General features: G+C 43.2%; 1 protein-coding gene across 2 annotated transcripts in view; it reads left to right on the plus strand.

The window, feature by feature from the left end:
* Lpp (LIM domain containing preferred translocation partner in lipoma) overlaps positions 1-23,449 on the plus strand; it is a 600,182-nt gene extending 576,733 nt beyond the window's left edge. For both annotated transcript variants that reach the window (XM_026785266.1, XM_013351721.2), the window contains 3 exons: positions 8,539-8,717; positions 13,849-13,969; positions 16,402-23,449. In XM_026785266.1, the coding sequence (XP_026641067.1) occupies positions 8,539-8,717; positions 13,849-13,969; positions 16,402-16,530 (429 nt within the window). In that variant the 3' untranslated portion in view covers positions 16,531-23,449. The remainder of the gene's footprint in view (positions 1-8,538; positions 8,718-13,848; positions 13,970-16,401) is intronic.
* Positions 23,450-24,523: the final 1,074 nt, after the last annotated feature.

Here is a 24,523-nt window from a genome sequence, read left to right on the forward strand (position 1 = left end):
AGTCTTCACACCCCTCCATTGCATCAGTGTGTAACAGTCTTCACACCCCTCCATTGCATCAGTGTGTAACAGTCTTCTCATCCTCTCCATCCCAACAGTGTGTAACAGTGTAAGGGTGTCTGCCAAGTTTTGTTTGGAGTAAATAAAGGAATGAACATGATTTTTAATTAATAAATGTTATTTAATACTAATGTTTAAGCTAACGTTACATACCAGACACTAAGTGCTTCCTTTCTTACTTGGGACATCATTTAACTATTGAAACACATCAATGGAGACATAGCCTTAATAGGTGAGAATCCCAATAGCCAGAAAAGTCACTTAATTCTTTGACTTGAAACCCCACCTCCTGAATTCATCACCAGTGCTTTGACCTGATGACAGGCCCGCTATGGCTCTCACCTGAATAAGCCCCAACAAGACTGTGCCTTGAAGATGTTGTAAAGACAGGTCTCTGGTCGGATTTGGCTCGGAAGGAGAGGAATCTTCGTCTTTATTTCCCTCTCACGATAGTCTCACTGGAGTTCTGTGTTCGTTTCACTTGCCCCTGGCATGAAGGTCTGCATGTGAATGTCAGCAGCATCACCTCCCCTTGTTTCTCAAGGATTCTGATACATCCAAGAAAAGTACGGCAGAAGGCCTACCAATCAACATGGCTTACATGTTTTAAGGTGAACATCGCCTCCCTGACCTGTGAGGAATTTGTGTAGCTATGCAAATGTCTTTGAACCAAAACTGTCTATTTGTTGATTTGTTCATCTGGGTGGGTCGATCATTGACCTGGATCTTGCTCAATAGTCTAGACTTGCTAGCCTGTGAGCTCCAAGAATCCACTCTTTTTCCCTTAGCAACACTAGAGATTACATGCATATACCACCACACCTGGCTTTTAAATTTTTTTTATATTTCATTTATGTGGATGGTTTTTGAGCTCTGTGTATGTCTGTGTACCACGCAGAAGCAGTGCCCACAAAGAACCAGAATTAGAATTAGGTGTCAGATTATCGGAACTGGGGTTATGTAAAGTTGTAAGCCGTGATATATGGGTTCTGGGAATTGGATCTGGATCTTCTGAAAGAACAACCAGTGCTGTTAATCAATGAACTATCTCTCCTGTCTCTGGTCCTGCACACCTGGCCTTTTTATTTTTTAATTATTATTGTTCTTTAATGTGAGTTCTGGTCATTAGACTCAGGTCTCTGTGCTTGCTTGACAAGCACTTACCAGATGAGATATCTCTCCAACTCTCTTGTTTCTTAATTTTAAAGCCAATTTATATGGTCAAAATATAAACAAAATTCTTGTTTTCTACCTCATAATCCTATGCTAATAATTCTATGTCCTTTTATATGTTCAGTTGTTCACATGCATGTTCATCCCTGAAAATACTGGCCTCTCCCAACCAGTTCACAGATGTTTTTGCTCTAGTATTCTACCGGTAGAGTGAATTTTGTTTGAAGGTAGGCTTATCTGAGACATCTCTCAAGAAGGCTTAGATAATGAAGAAGATTCTTGTTATAACGTAACATCAATGTCAAAGAGTTTTAAAATCAGTTTTCTTTCAAGTGCTAATCCAAACGCTAGCAAGAAAAGATGGCCAGTCAGTCATAAACTGCAGGAATCAGCCTGTTCTCCCCCTCTCTCGAGTAACCCCTCTCTCTGTGTCCCACTATAGTTTGCTCACTTCTTCTTGAGAGCAATGTACCACATCCTCTGCCTTGAATCAGTTGTTTGTAGATGTGTTTATCTCTCCTATTGTGGTGGAAACTTGTGAATGAAAAATTGGTATCTCAGACTTCTCTTTGGCTCTGCACCTCCCAGGATGTTAGACACTTGCTCCCTGGGCTTTCTGCAATGGTAGGGTAAGTGGGAGGCGGCACAGGGCATAGAGGAGACATATGAAGCATTTGTGTAAACAGACTTGGTAAGGAATTTGAAGAATTGGAGGCAGCAATGCAAAGGGGGTTATGCCTAGAATTTCATACAAAATAATGAAAGTTGAAATTTTTTAAAATTATTTTTTAGCCGGGCAGTGGTGGAGCACGCCTTTAATCCCAGTACTTGGGAGGCAGAGGCAGGCGGATCTCTGTGAGTTCAAGACCAGCCTGGTCTACAAGAGCTAGTTCCAGAACAGGCTCCAAAACCACAGAGAAACCCTGTCTCAAAAAACCAAAAAAAAATTATTTTTTATTATGCTATATATTTTCTCCAATCTCTCCCCTTCCTCCCCTCTCCCTTTCTACCCTCTCCCACCACCCCCATGCTCCCAATTTACTCAGGAGATCTTGTCTTTTTCACTTTTCTATGTAGACCCACATATGTTTCTCTTAGGGTCCTATTTGTTGTCTATGTTCTCTGGGGTGGTGGACTGTAGGCTGGTTTTTCTTTGCTTTATATCTAAGAGCCACTTATGAGTGAGTACATATGATATTTGTCTTTCTGCATCTGGGTTACCTCACTCAATATGATGTTTTCTAGATCCACCCATTTGCCTGCAAATTTCAAGATGTTATTATTTTTTGCCGCTAATTAGTACTCCATTGTGTAAAGGTACTACATTTTCTTTATCCATTCTTTGGTTGAGGGGCATCAAAGTTGTTCCCAGGTTCTGGCTATGACAAATAATGCTGCTATGAACATCATTGAACACATGTCCTTGTGATATGAATGAACTTCCTTTGTGTATATACTGAAAAGTCTTATTTCTGGGCCTTGAGGTAGGTTGTTTCCTAATTTTCTGAGAATCACCATACTGATTTCCAAAACATCTGTATAAGTCTGCACTCCCACCAACAATGGAAAAGTGTTCCCCTTACCCCACATCCTCTCCAGCATAAGTTGTCTTCAGTGTTTTTGATGTTGGCCATTCTGATAGGTGTAATATGGAATCTCAGAGTTGTTTTGATTTGCATTTCTGTGATGGTTAAGGATGTTGAGCATTTCCTTAAGGGTCTCTCAGCCGTTTGAGTTCTGTCTGTTGAGAGTTCTGTTTAGGTCTGTACCCCATATTTTTATTGAATTATTTATCTTTTGACGTCAAGTTCCTTGAGTTTCTCATGTATTGTGGAGATTAGTCCTCTTCGCCTATGGAGACCCTAAAGCATAACCATTTTCTCAGAGCATTTTTGCTCATCAGAATCAAGAACAGATTTACAGTCCATAAGTGAGCTAGACAATAGAATTACTTTAATTTAAGTAATTACATTGACGCTTCCAGAGAAATTTGCTGAGTCACAGGCCAAACCCTTTTTGCCGAACCACCTTGCCGTTCTGTCGGTAACACACTTGAAATGTGCTTCCCGAGTTCTCACCTCACCGGTGGTTCAGGTAGAGAAGGATGGGGTTTGTTCAGAACACTGAAGGAACTGGAACACTGTAGACCCAGCCGACGACTCAGGGCCGCTGAAACCCTCTGGTCCCTCACAGCCTTCTCAAGTACAGAACACCTGAAACTCACTGGGAGTTCACTGTCTGGCAGGTTTTACATGGTTATAAAAAAATAATTTTATTTTAAAGAAATGATCCACAGTTTGTTGGTTTTATCGTCTGATTAAAATTCATGAAGCATCAATTTTTATGCGGAAACACTATTGTAAATGCTGGGATCCAACAATGAGTTTTCTGTCTGGTAGTGTAGGAGTTTGGGGGACAGATGGTCTGAAGAGCGCGATGTTTCCTGATTTCATTTCTTTTGCATGTAGCTTGCAGGTAGTAAGCCTGAATGCCTTCTGGTTGCAATGGAAAGTGTGTCTACAAAGATACAGAAGTACAGTCTGAACATTGGAACCGTTCCCCAGTGCATAGAGAACCAGGAGGTGTGAATCTGTTTCCAGCCACGTTCATGATCCAGGCCTTGGTGTCTTGATTCCGCTGGTGCTTTGTAAACAGTGCATCTCCCAGCCTCTGTCCTTTCCCGCTCCTCATCTGCCAGTCCGTCTGAGCTCTCTTAGATGGGCCCCTTGGCATCACTTCTCTAAGCATGAAATTTCAAGGGAGGCAAACATGGAAGGTTGTAAAGTCTAGACCAGACCAGAGAACTTATAATGATAACCAGCTTCTAATAGTTTCACCCTCCTTATCTTTTTCTTTTTATCACAGTAAGACCAAAACTTCCTCTAACACATGAGCTGTCACCCCATCGTCTTAAAATCCTTCCTGTTTCCGTGATACTGCTCATTTAGCCAAAAATGTTAAGATCGCATTTTAACTCGACAAACTTCAAAGTTTTAACAAAACTTTCTAGTCTTCCAACGTGTCTTACACTCACGTCTCTTGATGGAACGTGCGCACACTGACCAGTATGTTCCTGTCGGACGAGCTAACTGTAATAACACTCCCGCTTCCCTCGCTGGCAGTTAGTGTTTGTGCTGCCTGGGTGCTTCATTTATATTCAGCTGCTCCTTCCAGCTCTTCTGCTTGGGAATTAGCGAAGTTATTTATATAACACCCAAGGATATAAAAACTACAACCAGATTGTATCTCAGATTTAAAAACAGTTGCATTGGGGAGTTTTGAGTACAAGTTTGTTTGTGATTTTTACTTTAATCTTTAGTTAAATTTTTGTTTCTAATCACAGCTGGATCTTCATCATTTCAGGGAAGTTCATAATTTGTGCCTTTCAACCACACAGCCCCTGCTTCTTTTCCGCTACTCTCAAATCTTTGCGTTTTAACCATACTTTAATTGGAGTAACTGCCCCGAGTAGTGTCTGTTGTAAAATTAATAAAATAGACATTCTTCACGGAGCGTAAGTGACAAGGTCTCCCATGGCTCAGTACCAGTTCCTACCCGGCACCATGAACTATGCAGGTCCAGGGCAAGGATGACTATTTGTGTGGATGGTATAGTGTGCTGCCCAGATGTCTTCAACTTTGAGGCTCTCATTGCCCCAGCTTCTGGGAATATTGACTGGCAAAGGCTCACATCCAGGTCCCTCTGTGTTCATCCACGGAAGGAAAACACTTCAGTCACAGTTATATGTACTTCTTGGGGATCATCTTGTGTCCACGGACTGAGAGGTGCAGCTATAAAGGCTCTCATCACTAACTTCATGGAAAGACAGTTCTGTATGTCAGTCCCAGCTCTCACATCCTCCATGGCCCCGCTTGGTTTTTGTGGTGGCTACATCATAGATCTCAGCTAGCTGCTCCTTAAATCCCACATAGATGCCAAACACAAGGATACTGCTCAGTAGCTTCCTGTGTGCGAAGTTGTTTCAGAATCTATTTCATAGGCAACACATCCTCGGATGAGAGTTCGTGGGGAGAGAGAAGAAAGATCACTATTTGGCCATGTGGATCTCATAGGGAAGGCATTCCATAAGAAACCCAAAGGGAGCAGAAATGTGACTTATTTTAGCCTAACAGAGGAACATCAGGAAAGATTTCTTTTTCAGAATAAGTGACCTTTGAGATTGATTTGGAAAAATAAAATATTTTCTAGGAAAGGAGAAGTATACGGTGTTCTGGGCATGTGCACTGTTTTTAAAAGATGTAGCAATGAGCTCAAGTATGGTGGCTAAAAGATGAAGTCCAGGTGTGAGATGGTTGGGGATGAGGAGGAGCCAAGTCACAAAGCACACCGCTGACTGCAAGAGTCCCCAAGCTGTAGTGTGCTCTTCTGCTGTCTCCCTACCTGACAGACATGGTGCCTGTCCCACATAGGAGATGTGACCTGGACAGACTTAGAGGCATCTCTCCCACTGCGTCTACTGAAGTCTGTTTTCTTCAAAACTCTTATTTTACATTCCACTCTCTCCTACTTTAGCAAAGCTCCATATATACACGATGAGCCCAGCTTTTGGTTAAAAATAGCCATGTATAAAAAGATATAAAACGTTTCATTGTTGTGCTTAAAATTTTATGATTAGAAACTCTGAAAGTTTCAAGTTGGGGAGACAGAGCAGACATGGGAGCCCCGCTTTGAAACCTCTCTCAGGGGATTTTCCCTTTGTTTCTAGTGTGGATCTGGTAGAAGGAGATTGGTCTAAATCTAAATTGTGTTTTGAGTACTAATAAATAATTGTAAAATTGAAGAATTGGGATTAATCACTTACTTTTGAGAAACCTGAAATCTGGAGCAAAGCAAGCACGCAGAAGAAATTACGATAAAATATGATGTCCATAAGGTCATACAGTAGGTATTGTCAAAGCCAGGACAATGTGACATGTTCCTTATGTATTACGTTGCCCTTGTTATGGTTACATAGGAGTTTGCCAGACCCTTCTGAAAGGCTGGAGTCTGAAAAGTAGAAGTGCCAACCTCAAGTGCCCTCGTGAGCTCAGTGACCCAGGTAACCAGTCAGCTCTGAGTCTGGTACCTCACCTGAGAAATGACAGCCTGGACTGGAGCTCCCTAATCCTGCAGTGTGAAAAGGGACATACGTGTACAGTAAAGGGAGTTGTTTAATGAAGGTTAAGGTGCCCTTCATGGCCTGTGTCAAAGACAGTTACTTTCTTGGAAATGTCATTTTTTTTTTCTGATTTGGGGACATTTTTCGTGAGGCTAATTTTAGGCATATTTAAAGCTCTCTTCATTGTAGAACTATCCAGTTTACCCATTCTGTGAACAGAGCACTCACAGACCATAATGCTTTCCCTTAGAAACTAAGCTTTGTATGTTGCTCAGAGCCAAGCCTCAGTACAAACAAATACATTCTCTGGTCTGGCGTTTTCTGGTTTATTCAACTCCATTACAGACTGGGCTTAAGAAGAAAAAAGATTTAAAAAATTAAGCCTCCAGAGAAGCAAAACAGAAGCCCCAGGAAGACGGTTTGAGTTACATTAGCTCAGATCAACAAAGGAGAAAAGAGGAGGGATTGCCATTCTCCAGACCGTCATTGGCCCCGGACCTATACCCCGGGAGCCTCTGCTATTTTAATTTCACCACTTGAAGATGGAGGGAAAGTAGGTTAATAGTTTCCGTGAGTTTACACTGTGATGGAAGGCAGCTACAGAACCTCAGGCAGCTGCAGCTCATAGGGGAGGATGATGATGATGGATTTCCCAGTTCATCTTGGGAATGGATTCCAGTGTTGGAGACAGTGGACCAGTGCTGTCTGCCATTCATTCTTTCTGTAGGCATTCACCCCCAACTTGTTTTTGTCCCAAGCCATCTACGAAACAGAGAAATATATTCTTAAGAAACAGTCCCTTCCTTCTATGAAGTCACAGCATTATAATATAATAAGGTAGATACAGTTTAGTGTTATTAAAAATAATAAACTGAAGTAGGGGAGAAAGGAGAAAGAAGTAATGCCTTCATGTGGGTCATCAGAGAGCCTTCTGAGCTGTGTATATTATAAGGTTAGAATGGCAAATTGCAAAAGTCCATGAGGTCATGAGTCAAGACACAGAATCTCAGGGTTGAATGAGAGTGAAGCACCCTGCCTGGGTGTGATGAGGAACTGAGCCTAGAGGGGGATAAAATGTCCTCGAGGGAATTCACTCTGCATTCCAGTGCCATGGAGGTGTGTTGTCAGGAGAAACACCTGGTCCCATCCGTGTTTCAGGAAGCAGATTGGTCATCCTTGTAGAGGCCAAGGGGGTTATTTCAGGAGGTTATATAAACAAAGAAGCCAGTGCTGAAGAGTTTTCAGGAGACCTGTTACCTCAATACAGGCATAGCGCTCTTCAAAGCCTCCAAAGGCAGTTTTTCCTTAATTTCCATGATCCACCCACTTCTGTGTCTTCTGTTGACCTCTCCACCCTACGTTAATACCTGACTTTAGTGAGTCACTTCAGATACTTTGTCTAGAAAGTAACACGTATCACACGTGAGAAAAGATTGGTTGAGAACACAGCCGGGGAGGAGGGGTGGGGCTCACAGCTGCCCCTTTCGAATGTTGACTTGCTGACTGTTAGCTCTTAAGGTTCACACGTGTTCCTAAAGCTCCGTTGTGTTTTTGAATCCAGATAAGCAGAATTCCTAGTTTACTTTTCACAACTGGACCACCACTTTATGCCCAGCCTTTCTACCAGGGCTTCATTTACCCTGAATTTTGAGGTTTTAAGTGGGAGTTTGATTTGGGCTCTATGGAGGAGTACATAGTGTCGCTGTCATTACACATTAGGGGCCTCACTGCCCCTACTAGGTCTTTAGTGTTCAGTCGAGTTTTCCTTGAAACAGTAAAGCAGTTTTTCTAAGTACAGAACCTGGGTGATATAGCTCAGCAAGCATATCCAACCTACCCCTCTTTCTGTCAATAAAGCTTTACTGAATTACGGGCCTTCTGCTTGTGTGCGCTCAGAGGCAGCCTTTGCATTGTGTGGGCAAATTGAGTGGTCAGTACCACGGGTCCTTATTATCCGAGGCTTTATTGAAAAATGTGTCTTCACTCTTGGTGAAGTAGAAAGGAATGCCATAGAAGGCAGAGAGCGGGCATAGAGAAACACGGATGTGCTGCCTACTGCCTGGGTGATCCCCTCCGACTTGCCTGTGTGCGTCGTTCTCACTGATGGTGTCCACCGCCTTCCCTGAGGGCTGTGATACACGCCAGAGCCACGCTGTTGTGCTGAGCAGTTTTCTTTCTTTCCTCAGAACACTCTGGAGCAGTGCAGTGTGTGTTCAAAGCCCATCATGGAGCGCATCCTCCGTGCCACTGGCAAGGCCTACCACCCTCACTGCTTCGCCTGCGTGATGTGCCACCGTAGCCTGGATGGCATCCCGTTCACCGTCGATGCCTCTGGTCTCATCTACTGCATCGAGGATTTCCACAAGTAAGCAGCCGCTCTCACCTCCAGCCTGCCAGCCCTCTGAAGTCTGCAGTGTGGGCTTGACATTTGGGGATCCCCGACCTTATCCAGCTTAGCCTCTCTGCAATCGATCATGACATCCTTGTGTAGCTATAGATAGGGAGCCATTGACTCAGTTCGACAAGGGGCATGGCATTTGACACGTTGCACAATTAACTTCAAGTAATGGTCTCCTAACTCTGGCAACCTCTGCACCCTGGTTACTGAAAGGGTAGGAGGCACTGCTGGTAGATAGGTGTAGGGATGCAGACAGCAATTCTGTCACACAGTTTCAACGTGAGAGGCAGCCTCGTGCCATAGCCAACAAATCCGCATCCTCCCTTAGCCTCCTCCCCACCAAGGGCTTTGGTGCCTCCGTACGCTTCCTAATGACATCGGTTAGTGCAGCATGTACCGCGCTTTGAGAAGGATCGGAAAGAAAACTCTCAGGGTCAAGTCTACTAAACCACAGGCAGGCCTAGAAACATGCCTTCCTTCTTCATGTTTCCGATTTTACAGTGCCTCTCTCTTCCGCTATAGGAGGCTTTGAGAAAACGATAGCTTTGTATTTTTTTCTTAATTGTGCTGGTCTGCTGGCTAACTGGTTCATGGCATCAGTGCCCGTGTTTATTATGGTCTGTGTGGAAAGCGGCAGGCACAGCTGGCTAATGCGAGACAGGGCGGCTTATTTGCTTCCGTTTGCTGGGCACTCTCTTTAAGAGAGCTTTGTAAGGCTCCCAAAAGATGAAGCACATTGCTGACCACTTTGGGCTCCGCTCTGAGGCTCAGGACAGGCCTGTGGGTTTCTTTCACCACCCTTGATTGTCAACATCCAGAAGGGACTTTCCACAAGCACTTTGGGGACCTAAAATTTGTATTTTTAAAATGAATTTCCTGACCACTGTCCCAAGGAGCAGTGAAAGCAAAAAAAAAAAACAAAAAAAAAACCTCACCAAAAGACGTGAGGCTGAATGAATTATAAAACCCCAGAAGCAGAAATTTTCAACCTGAATTAGACAAGAAAAAGCTTGCTTTTAAAGGGCAGTCACAGCATAAATCGTACTTCACATTATTGCTATTTTTAGCTTGTAATTACACATTTAAAAAAAAAACCTGCATCTATTTAAGGGAAGCGAAAAGATACCAACGGGGAGTGTTTTTCTGTCACCATTTCTCTCCTGTTTGAGAGTTTCTCCATCTGAGAAAGACAGGTAGATGTAAGCAGGGCACACACTCTTGTGCAGCTGGGAAAGCCTGAGCTATTACACCCCTCAATTAAAAGAGGAAATCAGTGCTGACAGAGGAAGTTTGCGTCTCTGCCACTCACCTTTCATTTCTAGTGGTGGGGACCGTAATTAGAGACTGGCAACGGGTGGCATAAGCGTGTGGGTCTGAACCCTCTAAAAAAGCACCCTTGAGCAACTGAAAGGTGGCAGGAATGCATATCTCAAGCCCCAACCCCCTCTTTCTTTCAGTGCACGTGAAAAAAACATTAATTTTTTTTAAAAAAATAATTTTATCTACATAATTAGCAGCTATGGGGCGGGGACTTTTAGAAGGAAAATAAAAGAACATTTTGCAGAGCTCTCATCGCTTAGCTTAGACAGTACAAGAATAGAGAGTGGCTAGTCTTGCATGTCAGGATGCTAGCCTTCCAATCTGGGGTGCATACTGCACAGCCAGGGAGACCAACCGAGTGGCAGAGCCTGCCTCTCTACTTTGGGAAAGCTTTTCTCTTTGGCTTTTCTGAATAGGTCTCTACGGCAGGCTTTTAGGAAACACATTTGGCATCAGTTCTCACGTTCACAGACTTCTGTGTGCCAGCAGCTGTGTTGAGTGCAGAGGGAGAAGCTGGACACAGAGAGCTGGACACAGGGATGCAGGACAGAAAGGGTGGTACTGGGAGAGGAGGTAGGCACAAGGAGAGCTGCTCCGCCTTCTTCAGAGCGGATCCAGGCAGGCCTCATGCAAGCAGGAGGATTGCTGATAGAGAGGATATGGGGTTGGCTCTGGTAAAGCCTATAAAATGGCATCTCAGAACCTGTCACTTGGAGGACAGAATCTTGAGGCTTCGTAAATGGACCGTTTCCTTATGAAGACCTTTGGTTAAGGTTGAACTCCTTCACAGATATGCTCGCCAGTAACTGTTGAGTACTCCCTTGTAGGGAGCCTGTTTCTGTCCCTGTACACAAGTATGTGGGAGGTGAGCAGTGAACGCACGCACACACATACACACATGAGTGTGCGCGCATACACACACAGACACACACACACACTTCTCATTTTCCTTCCATGGCTTTCTTTAAAGGCTAAACTTACTGTTTTAGTAAGGCTTCTTTAATTTTGCCTCTCCTCATCCCCAGTTATGAATTTATGCTACCTCTATATTTGAGCAATTTTGTAAGTCTATTATGGTGTTGCCCATGACCTATACATGTGAATAAATTTTTACAGTAAACAACTTAAATAAACTTTGCAAGAAGGTAGGCTATATATAAAAGTTTAAAGCAAATAGAGAAGCATGGAGAATCCCCTAGCAGGTCTGTGCTGGCATCTGAATCTGTCCTCCTTGTGCCGGGGATAGTGGGCTTGCGCTGTTCTTCCTAGTGGTGTGTGGCATAAACAGTGACCTGTGCTTTTCTGGGAGAGGTGTCATCGTGGTGATAGACAGGCTTCCTGGTCCCATGACAAATCCCCAAGTAAGAAAGGTCTATTTGGGCACATGGTTTTCGGAAGTTTTAGTCCATAGTAAGCTGGTCCTCGACTTCTAGACCTGTGGTGAGGCAGTCTACAGTGGAGGAAAGGCGTTCTTGACCAAGGCTGTTCACCTCATGGCTGCCAGGGATAAGATGTGCCCTTGAACTACGGTATGTTGTCATGAGCATGACCTGCTTCCTTTAACTTGCTCACCTTCATCTCCACTGCTCCCTGAGGACTCCATTGCACTATGACTCTAATAAGGATGGATGTGCTGGAGTCAGAGCTGTCACCATCCAGTCACCTCCCCAAGGTTCATCGGCTGGCAGCTAAGCGCCAAGTCTATGAGCCTGAAGGGGACATTTCATATCCAAACCATAGCACTGATCCATTTGGTTGTTTAATTTAGCTCTCATTTGTTAATTGCCAAAAATATGTTGGCTATGAAATGACTAGGTTCATGGCTCCCTTGACTGGAGACTAGAAATCATAGAAATACTTCCTCATAACATGGCTATCAACGGAAAATAATAACGTGTATACAGTGCCTAACAGAACTTGGCGGGTAAACAGTATTATTATTATCCACTTGGTGAGTTAAACACTGGAAAATACCGCCTAGATCATGAGACCACAGCGACAGCTCCTGCCTCTCTATTTTGTTAAGGAAGAGTGATTGGCTAGTGAGGACATAGTTTCAGACTGTCTAGAGAGGCACCATAAGACCAGACATAAAATCTAATAATGCCTTTTTCATAGAAAAATATAGCAGGTGGATCATGCCATTCAATATTGCTCAAATTCTTCTTGTATTAGCAATATAGTGGTCACCAAAGACAAAATAATTACTACTAAATAAGTAAAGTAAAAAAAAGAAAAGAAATCGTACCCTAGAGGAATACATTAGCCAGGGACAACTGGAAGGGGCAGCGGCTGCTTCTGCCCTCACAGTGTCCTAGGAGCCGGGGAAGGGAAGTTTTGCAGCTGATATCAGAAACCCGTGAATTTCACTACTGATGACCCAGATTCAAAAATAATCAGGTAATCCAAAGCAATTTTTTTTTGCCACTGAATATAAACTTCTTGCATAAAATATCAATTATAAGAACCCTGATTACTACCGCAGTTGTACCATGATCCTCTTAATTTTTCTTTCACAGCAATCAATCGATCTGCTACTTAATTCATATTTATTTAGATTACAGCCATACAGATGCCTTTTGGGTGCCGCCAGGAAAATTAAAATGTACATAGAGAGTATAATGTATGTAAAAATGCTTTGACAACCATGAAGTGCTCTGCCGAAGATTAGATTACTATCATTATTTTCTTTTAAGTCTTACTACAAGTAGATAAATTTTAACATCATTAATCTTAAAACCATTTTCATGAAAAACTTTAGTAGCTTGCTCAGTATCTTAGTTGTTGTTGTTTTTTTTTTTTTAAACAGGAGCTCACTCAGTAGCCCAAGCTTGTTTGGAACTTGGGGTGATCCTCCTGCCTCAGCCTCTCTAGTACTAGGATTTCAGACATGCTGCTGTGTCCTTTAAGGGGATTCCTTCAGTTCTTATCTGTGTCCATTCCAAATCATGCCTTATTTCACACCATCACAAACGCTACCCCTCAATTCTAGAACATTTAGATGGGTTCATAACCCATTTTTTCAGCCCCCTCATCTAAGACAAAAAGTTCTCTTAGCGAATAACAACAAATTAAGAACTATATTAAAGTTCTTCACCAGTAGCTTCAAAACCTTACATGTGTGCATACATGTGTGTTTCTATAGACTTTGATCATACTAAAGTCCCTTGTACATACAGACTTTGATCATGCTAAAAATATCTTGTACAGACAAAATATAAATAACATGTACTTTGCCTTTGTGAGTTTTTCATAAAATATATAGTAAAACCACCAACCTCTGCCAATTGGTAAAACCTGTGTGTTCGAGGCTTTTTGTGGAATTGAAGATACATTTTAAAGAAGAAAGCTGTAGAGATTCCTAATTCCAGGATTTGTCTAGGGCACGAGGGAGGCACACTAACATCTAGAAGCAAGTCAGAGTGTAGTTGGAACTTACCAGGGCCTTTGTCCATCCATGTTCAGGCAGGACCTTGTCTCCTGCGTTCAGGTAGGTCATGCCTAGGGAACAGTGTGGTTCTCTACACAGGACTCCTGCACAGCACATGCTGCCTGCTAAAGTGTTCCTTGAAGGGTCTCTATTAAAAACAGTTCCCACTTTCTTCTCAGTTCCCACCCTCTTTTTTTGTCACATACACATCACGCACCGTCTGTGGAGGCCTCTACTGTCACATTCTTTAGGTCAAGGTCACACACGAAATGCAGACCAGGTGTCAGCCTGTGTTCCTCTCCATCTGTATCTGTGCTTGACATTTCACCATTGTCTGTCTCTTTTCAGGAAATTTGCTCCACGCTGTTCTGTGTGCAAGGAGCCTATCATGCCTGCCCCAGGCCAGGAGGAGACTGTCCGCATCGTGGCTCTGGACCGTGATTTCCATGTGCACTGCTATCGCTGTGAGGTCAGTGGCATCCCAAAGTCAGAGCAATCCTGACACCTGGAGACCCTGGTGCCTAACAAAGACCCTAACGTTAACAGACAGGATCCAGCTCTGATACAGACAGTTAACGCAGTGACATCACACCGGTCACCCCACTCCACACGGTCCCTCTCTCTGTACAAATGCTTGGAATTCTTACCCCTCCAGATGTAGCTATGAGAGCGAAACACAAAATTGTAAACTATTACAGTAGAGGAAGGGTGAGGATGATGATGATTGATGATGAATCTTTAGCTTATGTTGTAGTTAACTGCTTCTTTGGGCAGAGGGACCATTATCACCCAGTGAGAAGGGCAAGAACTCATTCACTTCAGAGGTGCAGGAAGAGATTTATTTATATAGCAGTTGGCTTCCAAGCATCGCTGAAGAGGTCACCACTGTTAAGAGCTGTGTGAGAGTCGGGGCAGGGTGCTGTAGAATCCATAAGCCAGACCCAGAATCAGCCTAGAAGTGAGAAGAGGGGCTTAGCTAACACTGTGGGGGGATATGCAGCCCTAATACAGCACAGGGCATTTAAGCACATCCCCTTATCATTTGAGTCTTAGAGGACACTACATCGAGAAGGTGGTTTGAAAATATTTTACCGTCTTCTGTGAGCTACCCAGGCCCCTCCTTCCACTTTTCTCTGACATTACTCGCTCATATGGATACAGCCCTTTCCAGCCCTTCTCCTATCCGTGTGGAATGCAGGCTTCCTCATTGGTTCCCTTGTCCTCACAACCCAACAGAATGCCCGAGGTTGTGGAGTGTCAAGGCTCTGAGGCCCCCAGAGAATCTGTCCACTCTGTTCACTTCCTTGTCTTTAACTGACCACCTGTTTTTGCACTGTGCTCTGTTCCTCCATAAAGCCCAGGTTATATGCCCCTCTCCAAGCTTAACACAAAGAAATACTATAACTATTGTGAGGTCTAAGACCAGGGAGGAAATGAGAACAACCGTGTTCAGCCGTCATCTTTCCAGTGCCCCGGTGATGAGGCCACTGAGCATAGAGATCTTTTAGAGGATTTCTGACAGCAGATACTGAGGCTCCAAGAACCCTCCCCCAACACCCACAGACACACACACACACACACACACACACACACACAGACTTAAAACTGTGCCATCTATGAATGATGTCATTGTGATTTGAAATCACTCTTTTGTTTAGTTCCGTTACTCAGTTCCTGCAGACATCTCACAGTCCAATATATCACTGGTTCTTTTTGGCAAAGCCAAACTTCCTGTGGATCACAACTGTGTCCGCTACGGTCCTTTGGGTCAGCCCTGTTTATACCAGGAGTTTATTCTTTGTCGGCTGTAGTCATGGCTTCTATTTATCTCCTCGCTCCTCTTGGAGAGCAGAGCGGGGAGCTTTGCAGCCGTCATGGCCTGTGACAACATCTTCTAAAGTGAACTGGGCACATAGTGCTCAATAGGACTCTGTTGATTTTCCAAGCAAACCCGCGTTGCTTCTAAAGGCCAGGACTGCCCTTCAGTGCTACCCGATGCTTTACAGAGTGGACCTTCCCTCGTACCAACACTAGCGCGATCCTTTGCACATAGGCAACCCTGCGTTTGGTACAGAGTACGTTCATATCCCTTCTCAACTTTGGCCGTCCCAAAGACTTGATAAGGCACAAATTGCCTTAATTATTTTCCAGATGGCGTTCAGTCTTGTGTGTAGCCTGTACAGACAGTGACAAACGTAACAGTGGCACATGGGGAGCTTGTCTCCAGTTATGTGATCTGTCCCTCTCCAAATTGCTAGCCCTTTTGGAAAGTATGACAAAGTCTTAGTCCTCTTAGCCCTCACATTTTGGTGCCCTTGCTACAATTGAGTAAATAATGCAAAAGCCATTGGTAGCCTTGCTCCACGACAGAAATCACCTTTCTTTGATTTAAATAGCAATAATAAACTCCCATTCTTGCCCCTGTTCATTCTTTTGATGAAGGGGAGTGTGCATTAGGGACCGTGCTTTTCCTTGCTGTTGTTGAGGAGAGCACATTAACCCCTGGGAGCCGAGAGCTAGAGACTCTTTCCTCCTTTTACTATGTTTTTGTATTCAGTGACTAGAAAAGTCATTTTACACTATTTGAATTTCCTTATTTTGTTTGGACATTGAGTCTCTATAGTCTTTGCTGGCCTAGAACTTGCTATGTAGACCAGGCTGGCCTCAACCTCACAGAGGGCCACGTGCCTCTACTTCCTGCATGCTGAGATCAGAGGCATGCACTACCACTCCTGGCTCCCATTTGCCCTTATGTGATTAACCTCTAAATCAGTGTCCTTCATGATCCGCTATGTCACGTACTGAGGGCGCAGGGCAGCGGGCCCAAGACGGCTCAGGAAGCTGGACTTGTACCCGAGCCCTGCAGTTTCACTCCCATCCCTTCTGCCTCCGTTTCTCTAGGATTGTGGCGGCCTTCTGTCTGAAGGAGACAACCAAGGCTGCTACCCTTTGGATGGACACATCCTCTGCAAGACCTGCAACTCCGCCCGCATCAGGGTGTTGACAGCCAAGGCAAGCACTGACCTGTAGAGTCGGTCGCCCACTTCACCGCCGAGCGTGCGGCACCGAGAATGAAACACAAGACAAAGATAAGAGAAGAAATAGAAAAATAGAGGCAAAGCTCTCAACCCCTGGGATGGTCTCTGTTCTTCATCTGCTGTTAACCTTTTCTTTAGAAGCACATACAGGATGAGATTTGTTTGAGTTCCTACCAAATACTCATTTCACATTTAATCATGTAAAGCCTTGATGAGCCTTTGTTGTAAGGACCTCCACATTTTTGCACAGATTACGCTCCATCCCATTCACTTCTGCATTCCTGTAACTTTTAATCCCCGTGCTTGTCTCGCTTTCCATCTGGCTGAATAGGTTTTTAGTGTGGTATTTGCCGTCACATGATGTTTCCTGGGTGGATATGCTAGCCTGCAGGTGCCTTTAGCTTGATGTCTCCTCCTGTCCCCTTTCCCTCTGGCCCTGGCCACAGAAGTCAAGCCGTTCTGTTGCCAGGGGTTGGAAAGGTGGATTTCCCCATGGCACTGTACCACTCATGTCTCCTGGTAAAAATAAAGGTGGGGGGAGTGCGCATTCTTCTGCTAGGCTATAAAGAATGTACTTGAAAAAATACATAAATTTATAGGAGCCCAAATTTACTTTGCCATTATCCAAATTCAAGATGTGCAGTGCCCAGTGATTGACGCTCATTTGAAGGCATTTTTTAGCCTATATCTAATAAGTGATAGAACCACCATTCACTACTAAGTTAAAGAGACCACATCGGAAATGCTAGCCAAAGGACTGCTTGAAAGCAATTTCAAAGCGTTTGAAAAGCCCAGTTTATTTTCAACAATTCTACCTTGAGCTTTTCATCTCCGTGCTATCTGGACATAAGACAGACAGACTTGCTTTTGGTACATTTCCAATTCTGTCCGACACTTCATCTTACAAGGACTGTGAATTTTCCCCTACCACACACGCATGGTTCCTACAATTAACATTTATCTACAGAGAGATATGTATTAAGAGGAATCAAATTCTTCTCTTTCTTTCATTTTATAATAACCCAAATCTACTTTTTTTTTTGAAAACTGCAAATTTGGACCCATAAAATGAAGTTACATAACCATGTTTTCTCTTCTTTGAAAAAGAAGGAAAAACTGGGCAAAGATTGTGAAACCAGAGTTTTATTATTCTGACAATCCTTCTGTAGCTCAAGTACATATTGCAGGAGACATTTTCCTATCTTCAGCGTGACATTTACACCACACTTTCAAAGACAATCCCTGAAAACAAAATTGTCTTCCTGAGCTAAAAATATGCAGAATGCCTGACGAGAGTCTTTATGCGAACTCTTATTAGCCAGCGAAACGCTTGCTTGCCAACTGGAGCCAGTTTGCTCGGTGGAGACTCTTCGCTTAGCAATAGCAGCTGGCCATTTTGTGAACTCACGATTCTCTATCTTGGGACGAGATTTCCCAATCCTTTCTTTAAATCTTCTACAAATATATACTTTAAATTATGGAATACTTTAAATATACAGAAGGGTATAAATAATAATATAATGAATCCCTCTGTAGCTAACACCCAGTCCTAGACATAGAGAAATATAGCCGCCTTTAATCCCAATATACCTTTTTATTTCTTGATGCGGTCGGTGCTGGGAGTTGAGCTGGGGCCTCAAGTATTGGCAAGCACCATCCCACTCCTGGATCCCCGGCGCTTGTGTGTCTTTTTATTTTTTTTAAATCTTTATGACATGATGATCTTCTAGTCTGACAGTTTTAATTTTAACATTTAGAGCCAAAAAATTTTTAATTGCTTGTGCATGTTTCAAATTGCAAACCCATGCCTCAGGAATTCTTTATAAAGTTGATTTTACTTGAATAGAAGTCATCAGAAAAGTGATTAAAAGAAACCCTTAAGCTTTTGTCACTCAGCTCGTCTGGGTCAATGTGGGGCTTCTTTAACTTTCTTCGCTAAGCAGTTTGCATGCTAGGACCCCTAAAGCTGGATTTCAGGGGGCACCTTCTACTGCCTGCTCTTACCTGCTTCTCTTCTCTGGAGATGCACGGAGGGCAGCTTGTGGATTTCAGGATATGGTGGGTGGTGGCTCTATCCCTGAATTCCTGTGTTCCAGTTGAGAGGCTCAGCTGTGCCATTGACCTTGGAGAACTCTGACTGTCGGACAGTCGAGGTGGCAATACAGTCCGCTTGAACTGACCAAAATCTTCAACATGAAATTCAGGAAACTGTCTTGATGCCAAAAGTAGGGTCCAGTTTAATGAGGGCAGGAATTATGTCTAGAAAGGCAGTAATATTGCTATAAGTTTAGACACCAGAGGAAGAATTTATGTACTATTTATACTATAGAGTAATAACATCGTGTGTGTATTACATTTAACTACTTCCCGAACCAGATGCTTTCATGCAAGAGTTGCAAGGATTGCCACCACCGTTTCTCCCCTGAGGTCTTAGGACAGAGCTCTGCCTGCTTACAGCCATCCCTGTGCCTTCTCACCATGTAACCTCAGAGTAGCTTTACCAAAGAGTTTTAAAGTGAATTTCTTTTTAATATAGACATAGACTTTTATAATAACGAACGTGCACATACACATATACAGAAATATTTAGAATTAAATGTTTTTCTTTCACAAGGTCTAACCATGTAAAGGATCCTACAACTTCACTCTGCAATTTCTTTAATACGTGATTTGCCTTGCTTTCATATTTTCTTACTCTGCATTTGATTTCAGCAATACCAAGTCATTCTACTCGTTACTCTGTTAGCTACGTAAAGTTTTGCCTACTGTAGAGATATAAAGATCGTATTACTTTAATGATTATACACACTGTCTTTTGATATATTGCCTTACTATCATTTAAATACATAAATGGAAAAAATATGTCTGTAACTGAAAACTTGTAAAATGCTATCTGAATTGTTTAAATATCGAGAGCACAAACACTTGGTTCTTCTTTATAAAGTGTGATACGTAGGACAGGGGGGGAAAGGACCCACTGTCATGGGCTCTGCAGAGAACATTTCAAAATAAGATTCTATTTCTAGAGTGGTGGGGATGGCTCTCTAAGCCTTGCATGAAACAGACAAGTGCTCTCCCATAGCTAAGCCTCTCATCCAGAACAAGATTTTACAACTGTTTGGAATCCCATCTCAGACTGGCTCAATATGGAGCTGGGCAAACAAAATCGCCTTTAAAACTCATAAATAAGTCATCACGAGTCCTAACTCAAGGCCTCCGCGTTAATGAAACATTGCCATCTCTGCAGCTCAAAGATGTGGGTTTTTTTCCCCCTGTTACCAGCACATTGTCGTCCCTGTTGGAATGACTTCTATGATCAAAATGACAACATGGGTTATATGCTGATTAATGAAATGAACTTAAAAACACTAATTGTTTTCTATGGGAAAATCTGCAGATATGTCTATGGTGAGCTGTTAAAAACATAACGGACCTTAATGACGATGAACAGCTATTTTGTATTTGGGTCCGGGGGGGAGGGGGAGCACACTCTGTATGTGGCTGCAATAGAGCGTTGGTACACCAGAGACAGGCCTCTGCCAACACAACCGTCAACCATCTTCCTACTTACTACAAATCCTATTAATGTGAACCAGTCGGGAAGAACAGTGTTATTTCTATTTGATATGGTTTGGGCTTCTTCTGTCAGCTCTGTGTCGGTTGCCCCCTGATCCTTCCATTATCAAGTTTTGAAGGGTGTCGGGCAAATTATGGCAGCTGCTAAGGAGATCAGGGAAACACTGATGCCACCTCCCAGCCTCTCACCATCCCTCTTGGCTTGGAAAGGCATATTTTTTTATATATACATGTCTAGAAATATTGCCATTCTACCTTAGTATTTCACATTTGTAGTTTAAACAAGTGATTGTCCATCTGTTGCCTCGAGCTACAGTACATGTGTGTTATGAATGAAATATGACAGCATGTTCCATACCCCTGCTTCAGCCATCTGTAGACAACCAGCAACCGAAAAAGATACCTCTGCAAAATGTGCCTAGCGTCCTGTCCTGGGACGGCTCTTCGGGGGCACTCTCGTGAGAGACAATCAGAAGCCACCCATAAGTGTGCCTTATTCTTAAATAATCTGTTTACACTACTATGACTGTTGCTCAGTATAGAAATACTAAATCCCAGAGCTTCATGATATCACACACAGACACGAGGCGGGAAAATGGAGAGAGAACTGTAGCAGTTCCGTCTTAACTGTACTGTCTTCCATTTGAAGGGACCTCATGGGTGTCTGTGAGAGCGTGCTCCCTGCCAAGGGGCTATGTTGGGCGTCCTAAGTGCTTGTGATTGGATCTTCCTCTTGTTTTGCTAAGATAATAATACCCATTCACCATACACACCATTAAATTGGATTGTTTGTTTGAATTAATAAGGAGCAGTCATGACTATTGAGCAAGTTATAATTGTGGGACAACCATGAATATTTCCAGACAAGTGATTTAGTTGACTGATAATTGGAATGGACGTGCTTGCGGTGCGGTAGGTTTGGTTAGCATAGCTGTATTTCAGATCTTTTACGATTAACCTGGCCAAAGCTACTGTGATTAATGCAATTGTTTAGGCCTTGCCTTCTCCTCTTCTCTCCTTTCTCACCTCCCTCCCTCCGCTTATTCCTTCTTTCCATTGTACCTACTATTGCTGCCCTATTCGGCCCGTCTCGTTAGTTAGGATACTGTAACATTACAATTACATTAAAGGAGAAAGGCTACCAGAACATATGCTTACCATCCAGACAAAACTTGTTTTACGGGTGCGTACTCTTTAGGTTGCATCTGTTCCTAGAGGGAGCTGCCGTCTTTCCACTGTAATTTAATCAGTCCCTATCGAGGACTGTGGTAGTAGAGTCCTTTAAAACCGGCCCGTGTTTTCACTCATGTGTGTGCAAAGAGATCTCTCTAAAGCTAGACTGGGATTTCTTTTTAACACAAGCACATTTTGACCACAAAATACTTGTATTTTTAGTGGCAGAACATCATGTTGTCCCTTTGAAATGAACTTGATAATTTTCCTTGTGGCAAGGGGAAGCTACTAACTTTGAACATTGCATCGCTTAGCCCATGGTCCATATTAAATAATAATAATTGACTCTATTTGCAAGGGATAGTTTAGCACTAGGATTTTCCTTAGAATGTAGATTCTTTTGCAGGCATATTTTCCCTTAGCACAGAGGAGAAAGATACTAATTTACTTTTCTGTTCTAATTTTTCCTTTTTTATGCAAAACTTTGAGACAATATTTTAGTTAGCCACCATGCAGATGACTAATTGTGGAGAGCTATGTAAAAGACACACTTTTATCCACGTGATTGAAAGAAAATGCTCCAATCTTTGCTCTTTGCTTCTTCTGATTGTTGTTTCTTTTATAGCAGTATCTAAGCAGAATGATAAGTATCTCTACTGCTAGCAGTTGTTAAAAATTAGCATACTACAAATATTAAAATTCTTTTATAATATTTAGAGTGAATGGCTAAGTTAAGTTTTCCAAGATGCCCATCCACTTAGAAGCAAGCTAAAACTTCCTTTATCAAACTCTGATAGCCATCTTCTGTGCTCCAGTCGAATATTATTTAAATGGCCACAAATGCACTCTATGAACTTATCTTTGAACAGAACTTCTAAATTCAGTTCTCAATCCGAGAAGCAGAATGTTCTGCCAAGAATACGGATATCACCATGTCACCCCGTGCTCTACCCGAACGCTGGGGGGGGGGGGGCTTATGGAACACAGACACTCGGATGCTGTGCCTGGGTGAGCAGTGTCAGCGTCCTTATAAAGATCTGCATCCTCTTGCTTTCATGCCCGAGACCATAACATTTATTCCTGGGTACAGCCAGTGTGGAATACTACTCAGAGCAACCCAGCCTAGTTGGAAAACCACATAAAACCATTGTAGATTCCAGACTTTCCCCCTCTTCTCTGTGGTTTGACTCACCAAGTCCTTCAGCTTCTCATTGATTGGCAGGGACAGTGCCTGTCACTCTCCGGCCACCAGTGTCCACATTACCCCCAATGTTTCCTAATTCTATTCCCATCCATTCTGTGACTCAGCGATGGCTGTCCGTCGGGGTGGGAGAAAGCACTTTTCTTGGGGTGAAAAGGAAAAGGAATAAGAATCCTTCAAAGGTAAACAATGACCTCCCTGGAAAGGAAGTCCCCTGTAATGGTGGGGCCACGTGTACAAAACAGCCCTCTTATTTTCTGTGCTGGTTGGTTTGTTTGTTTAGCTTGTTTCACTGTTGCTTTTGATGCTGACAGAATCAAAGTCATTGAGAAGACAGGAAGTGAGCTAAGGGAGATTCCATCCACAAGAGTCCTGCTGTCTGGCAGGACATAAAGTGTCTTGTGTCCTTTTCCTTTCTGCTTGTCTTCTCAAGGATCTCACTTGTCTGTGTTCCCATTAAGAATGGAGAAAAAGCTTCTTGACACTTGGTAAGGTCTGCATCAATTCTAGTCTTTGATTTTGAAACTCTTCCATTCATTTCTAGCATTTGTGTCTCAAGCAAGCAGCTTCCCTTTGTGATCAATTTATCCTGTTTTGTCCTCTTAATGTCCTTATTCCTTAACTGATCTTGGTTTAATGATCACTGTTTACTAACTCTGAGAGTCAGGCTGACTTAAATAAGATCAAATAGTCAGTCTGTATTTCTTCCTAGAAAGGCGTGTGGCCCGGGAAAGACTAGTTCCTCACAATGGCCTTTGTGGGAGTTCGGGGAGGACACCCTAGGCTGACCTACTGGCTTCATTGGGAAGTTGAAGGAAGAGTCCTTAAGACCCAGCCAGACAGCATAGGCTTCTTCCTGCATAGATGCATTGGCTACGATTTATGGATTCTGGAGTCTTAATCACAGCAGAAGCTTTTATATCTTCAGGCTCAGTGAAGGAGGAAAGGCATCAAAAAAAAACAAACAAACAAACAAAAAAACTGAACTGCTAATCCCCTCCAATCAGCATTACACTTGGAGGAGGGGGATGGTTGGCCAGACACACCCAATCCATACATTACGGATAGGAAGCAGCTTCCTGTGGTCTTTGTTGCAACAAGCACACTCTTACCCTTATTGAAGCATGCTACATCCTCAGCTCTTGCAGCACGTGTGCCTGTCTTTTGAGCCCTCCAAAAGGAACAAGTAGGCCTTGTCTACTTTTCTTTTCTTCTAGGAACACAATTAGGGCTCCCAGCCATCTGTCGCACTTGGCGTTCCCGTTCTATCACGGACTCCTTGCTGCACAGTGAAGTTTGCTTAAGTAGTGTCTGTGTCAAGGAACTCATCACCCGGTGAGGAAATCCCTTTGTACCAGCTGCCCTTGTCATTAAAAGAGAGCCAGTCTCAGGGCTTATGTTTCCTGGGTCCATAAAACAAACCTACAAAACACAATAAAATGCCGGCTTTCCCCTCGTTTTTACCTCCACTGTATTTGTTTTGTTTTTCAGTCGTGTATTATTTTTAAAAACAACTTCCGTTTTTAGCTGAGGAGTAGAAATGCTTTACACAGTCACAAAAACAGCCGGAATGATTTCTGACAGTCACAGGTTAGATGTTGTGTGAATTCCATCGTTTGTCTTTTCTATTCAGGAAACACCGCTGTTCTGACAGCGGTCAGGTAGCTTTGTGTCCTCCCTTCGTAACCGTCCGTGAACAGTTTGCTCCATTTATCTGACCCATTGATAATGACCTTAAAAAGGATGGGAAACCTCACTGTGTAACCTCCCGCTCGCAGAAAGAAAACGTCCAAAGGAAAATGTGGTGGTACTGATGAAAACTCACCACCTCTGATCAGTTCTTCAGCACAGAAGCCTACCATTTTTAAGGATAGGAATATGTGGTTCTGCTTTTTATGTAAAAACATATAAATTCTCTCGCCGTTGCCCTGGGTTACAGTTTAGCTAGCAATCATTAGTCTTAGGAAGGGCAGGCTTGTGTCTCCTCTACATCTGAATCTGAGAGCCCTGTAGCAAGAGCCTGCTATCCGCCCCT

Source organism: Microtus ochrogaster, chromosome 2, assembly GCF_000317375.1.
Source record: "Microtus ochrogaster isolate Prairie Vole_2 chromosome 2, MicOch1.0, whole genome shotgun sequence".
NCBI classification, from domain to species: domain Eukaryota; kingdom Metazoa; phylum Chordata; class Mammalia; order Rodentia; family Cricetidae; genus Microtus; species Microtus ochrogaster.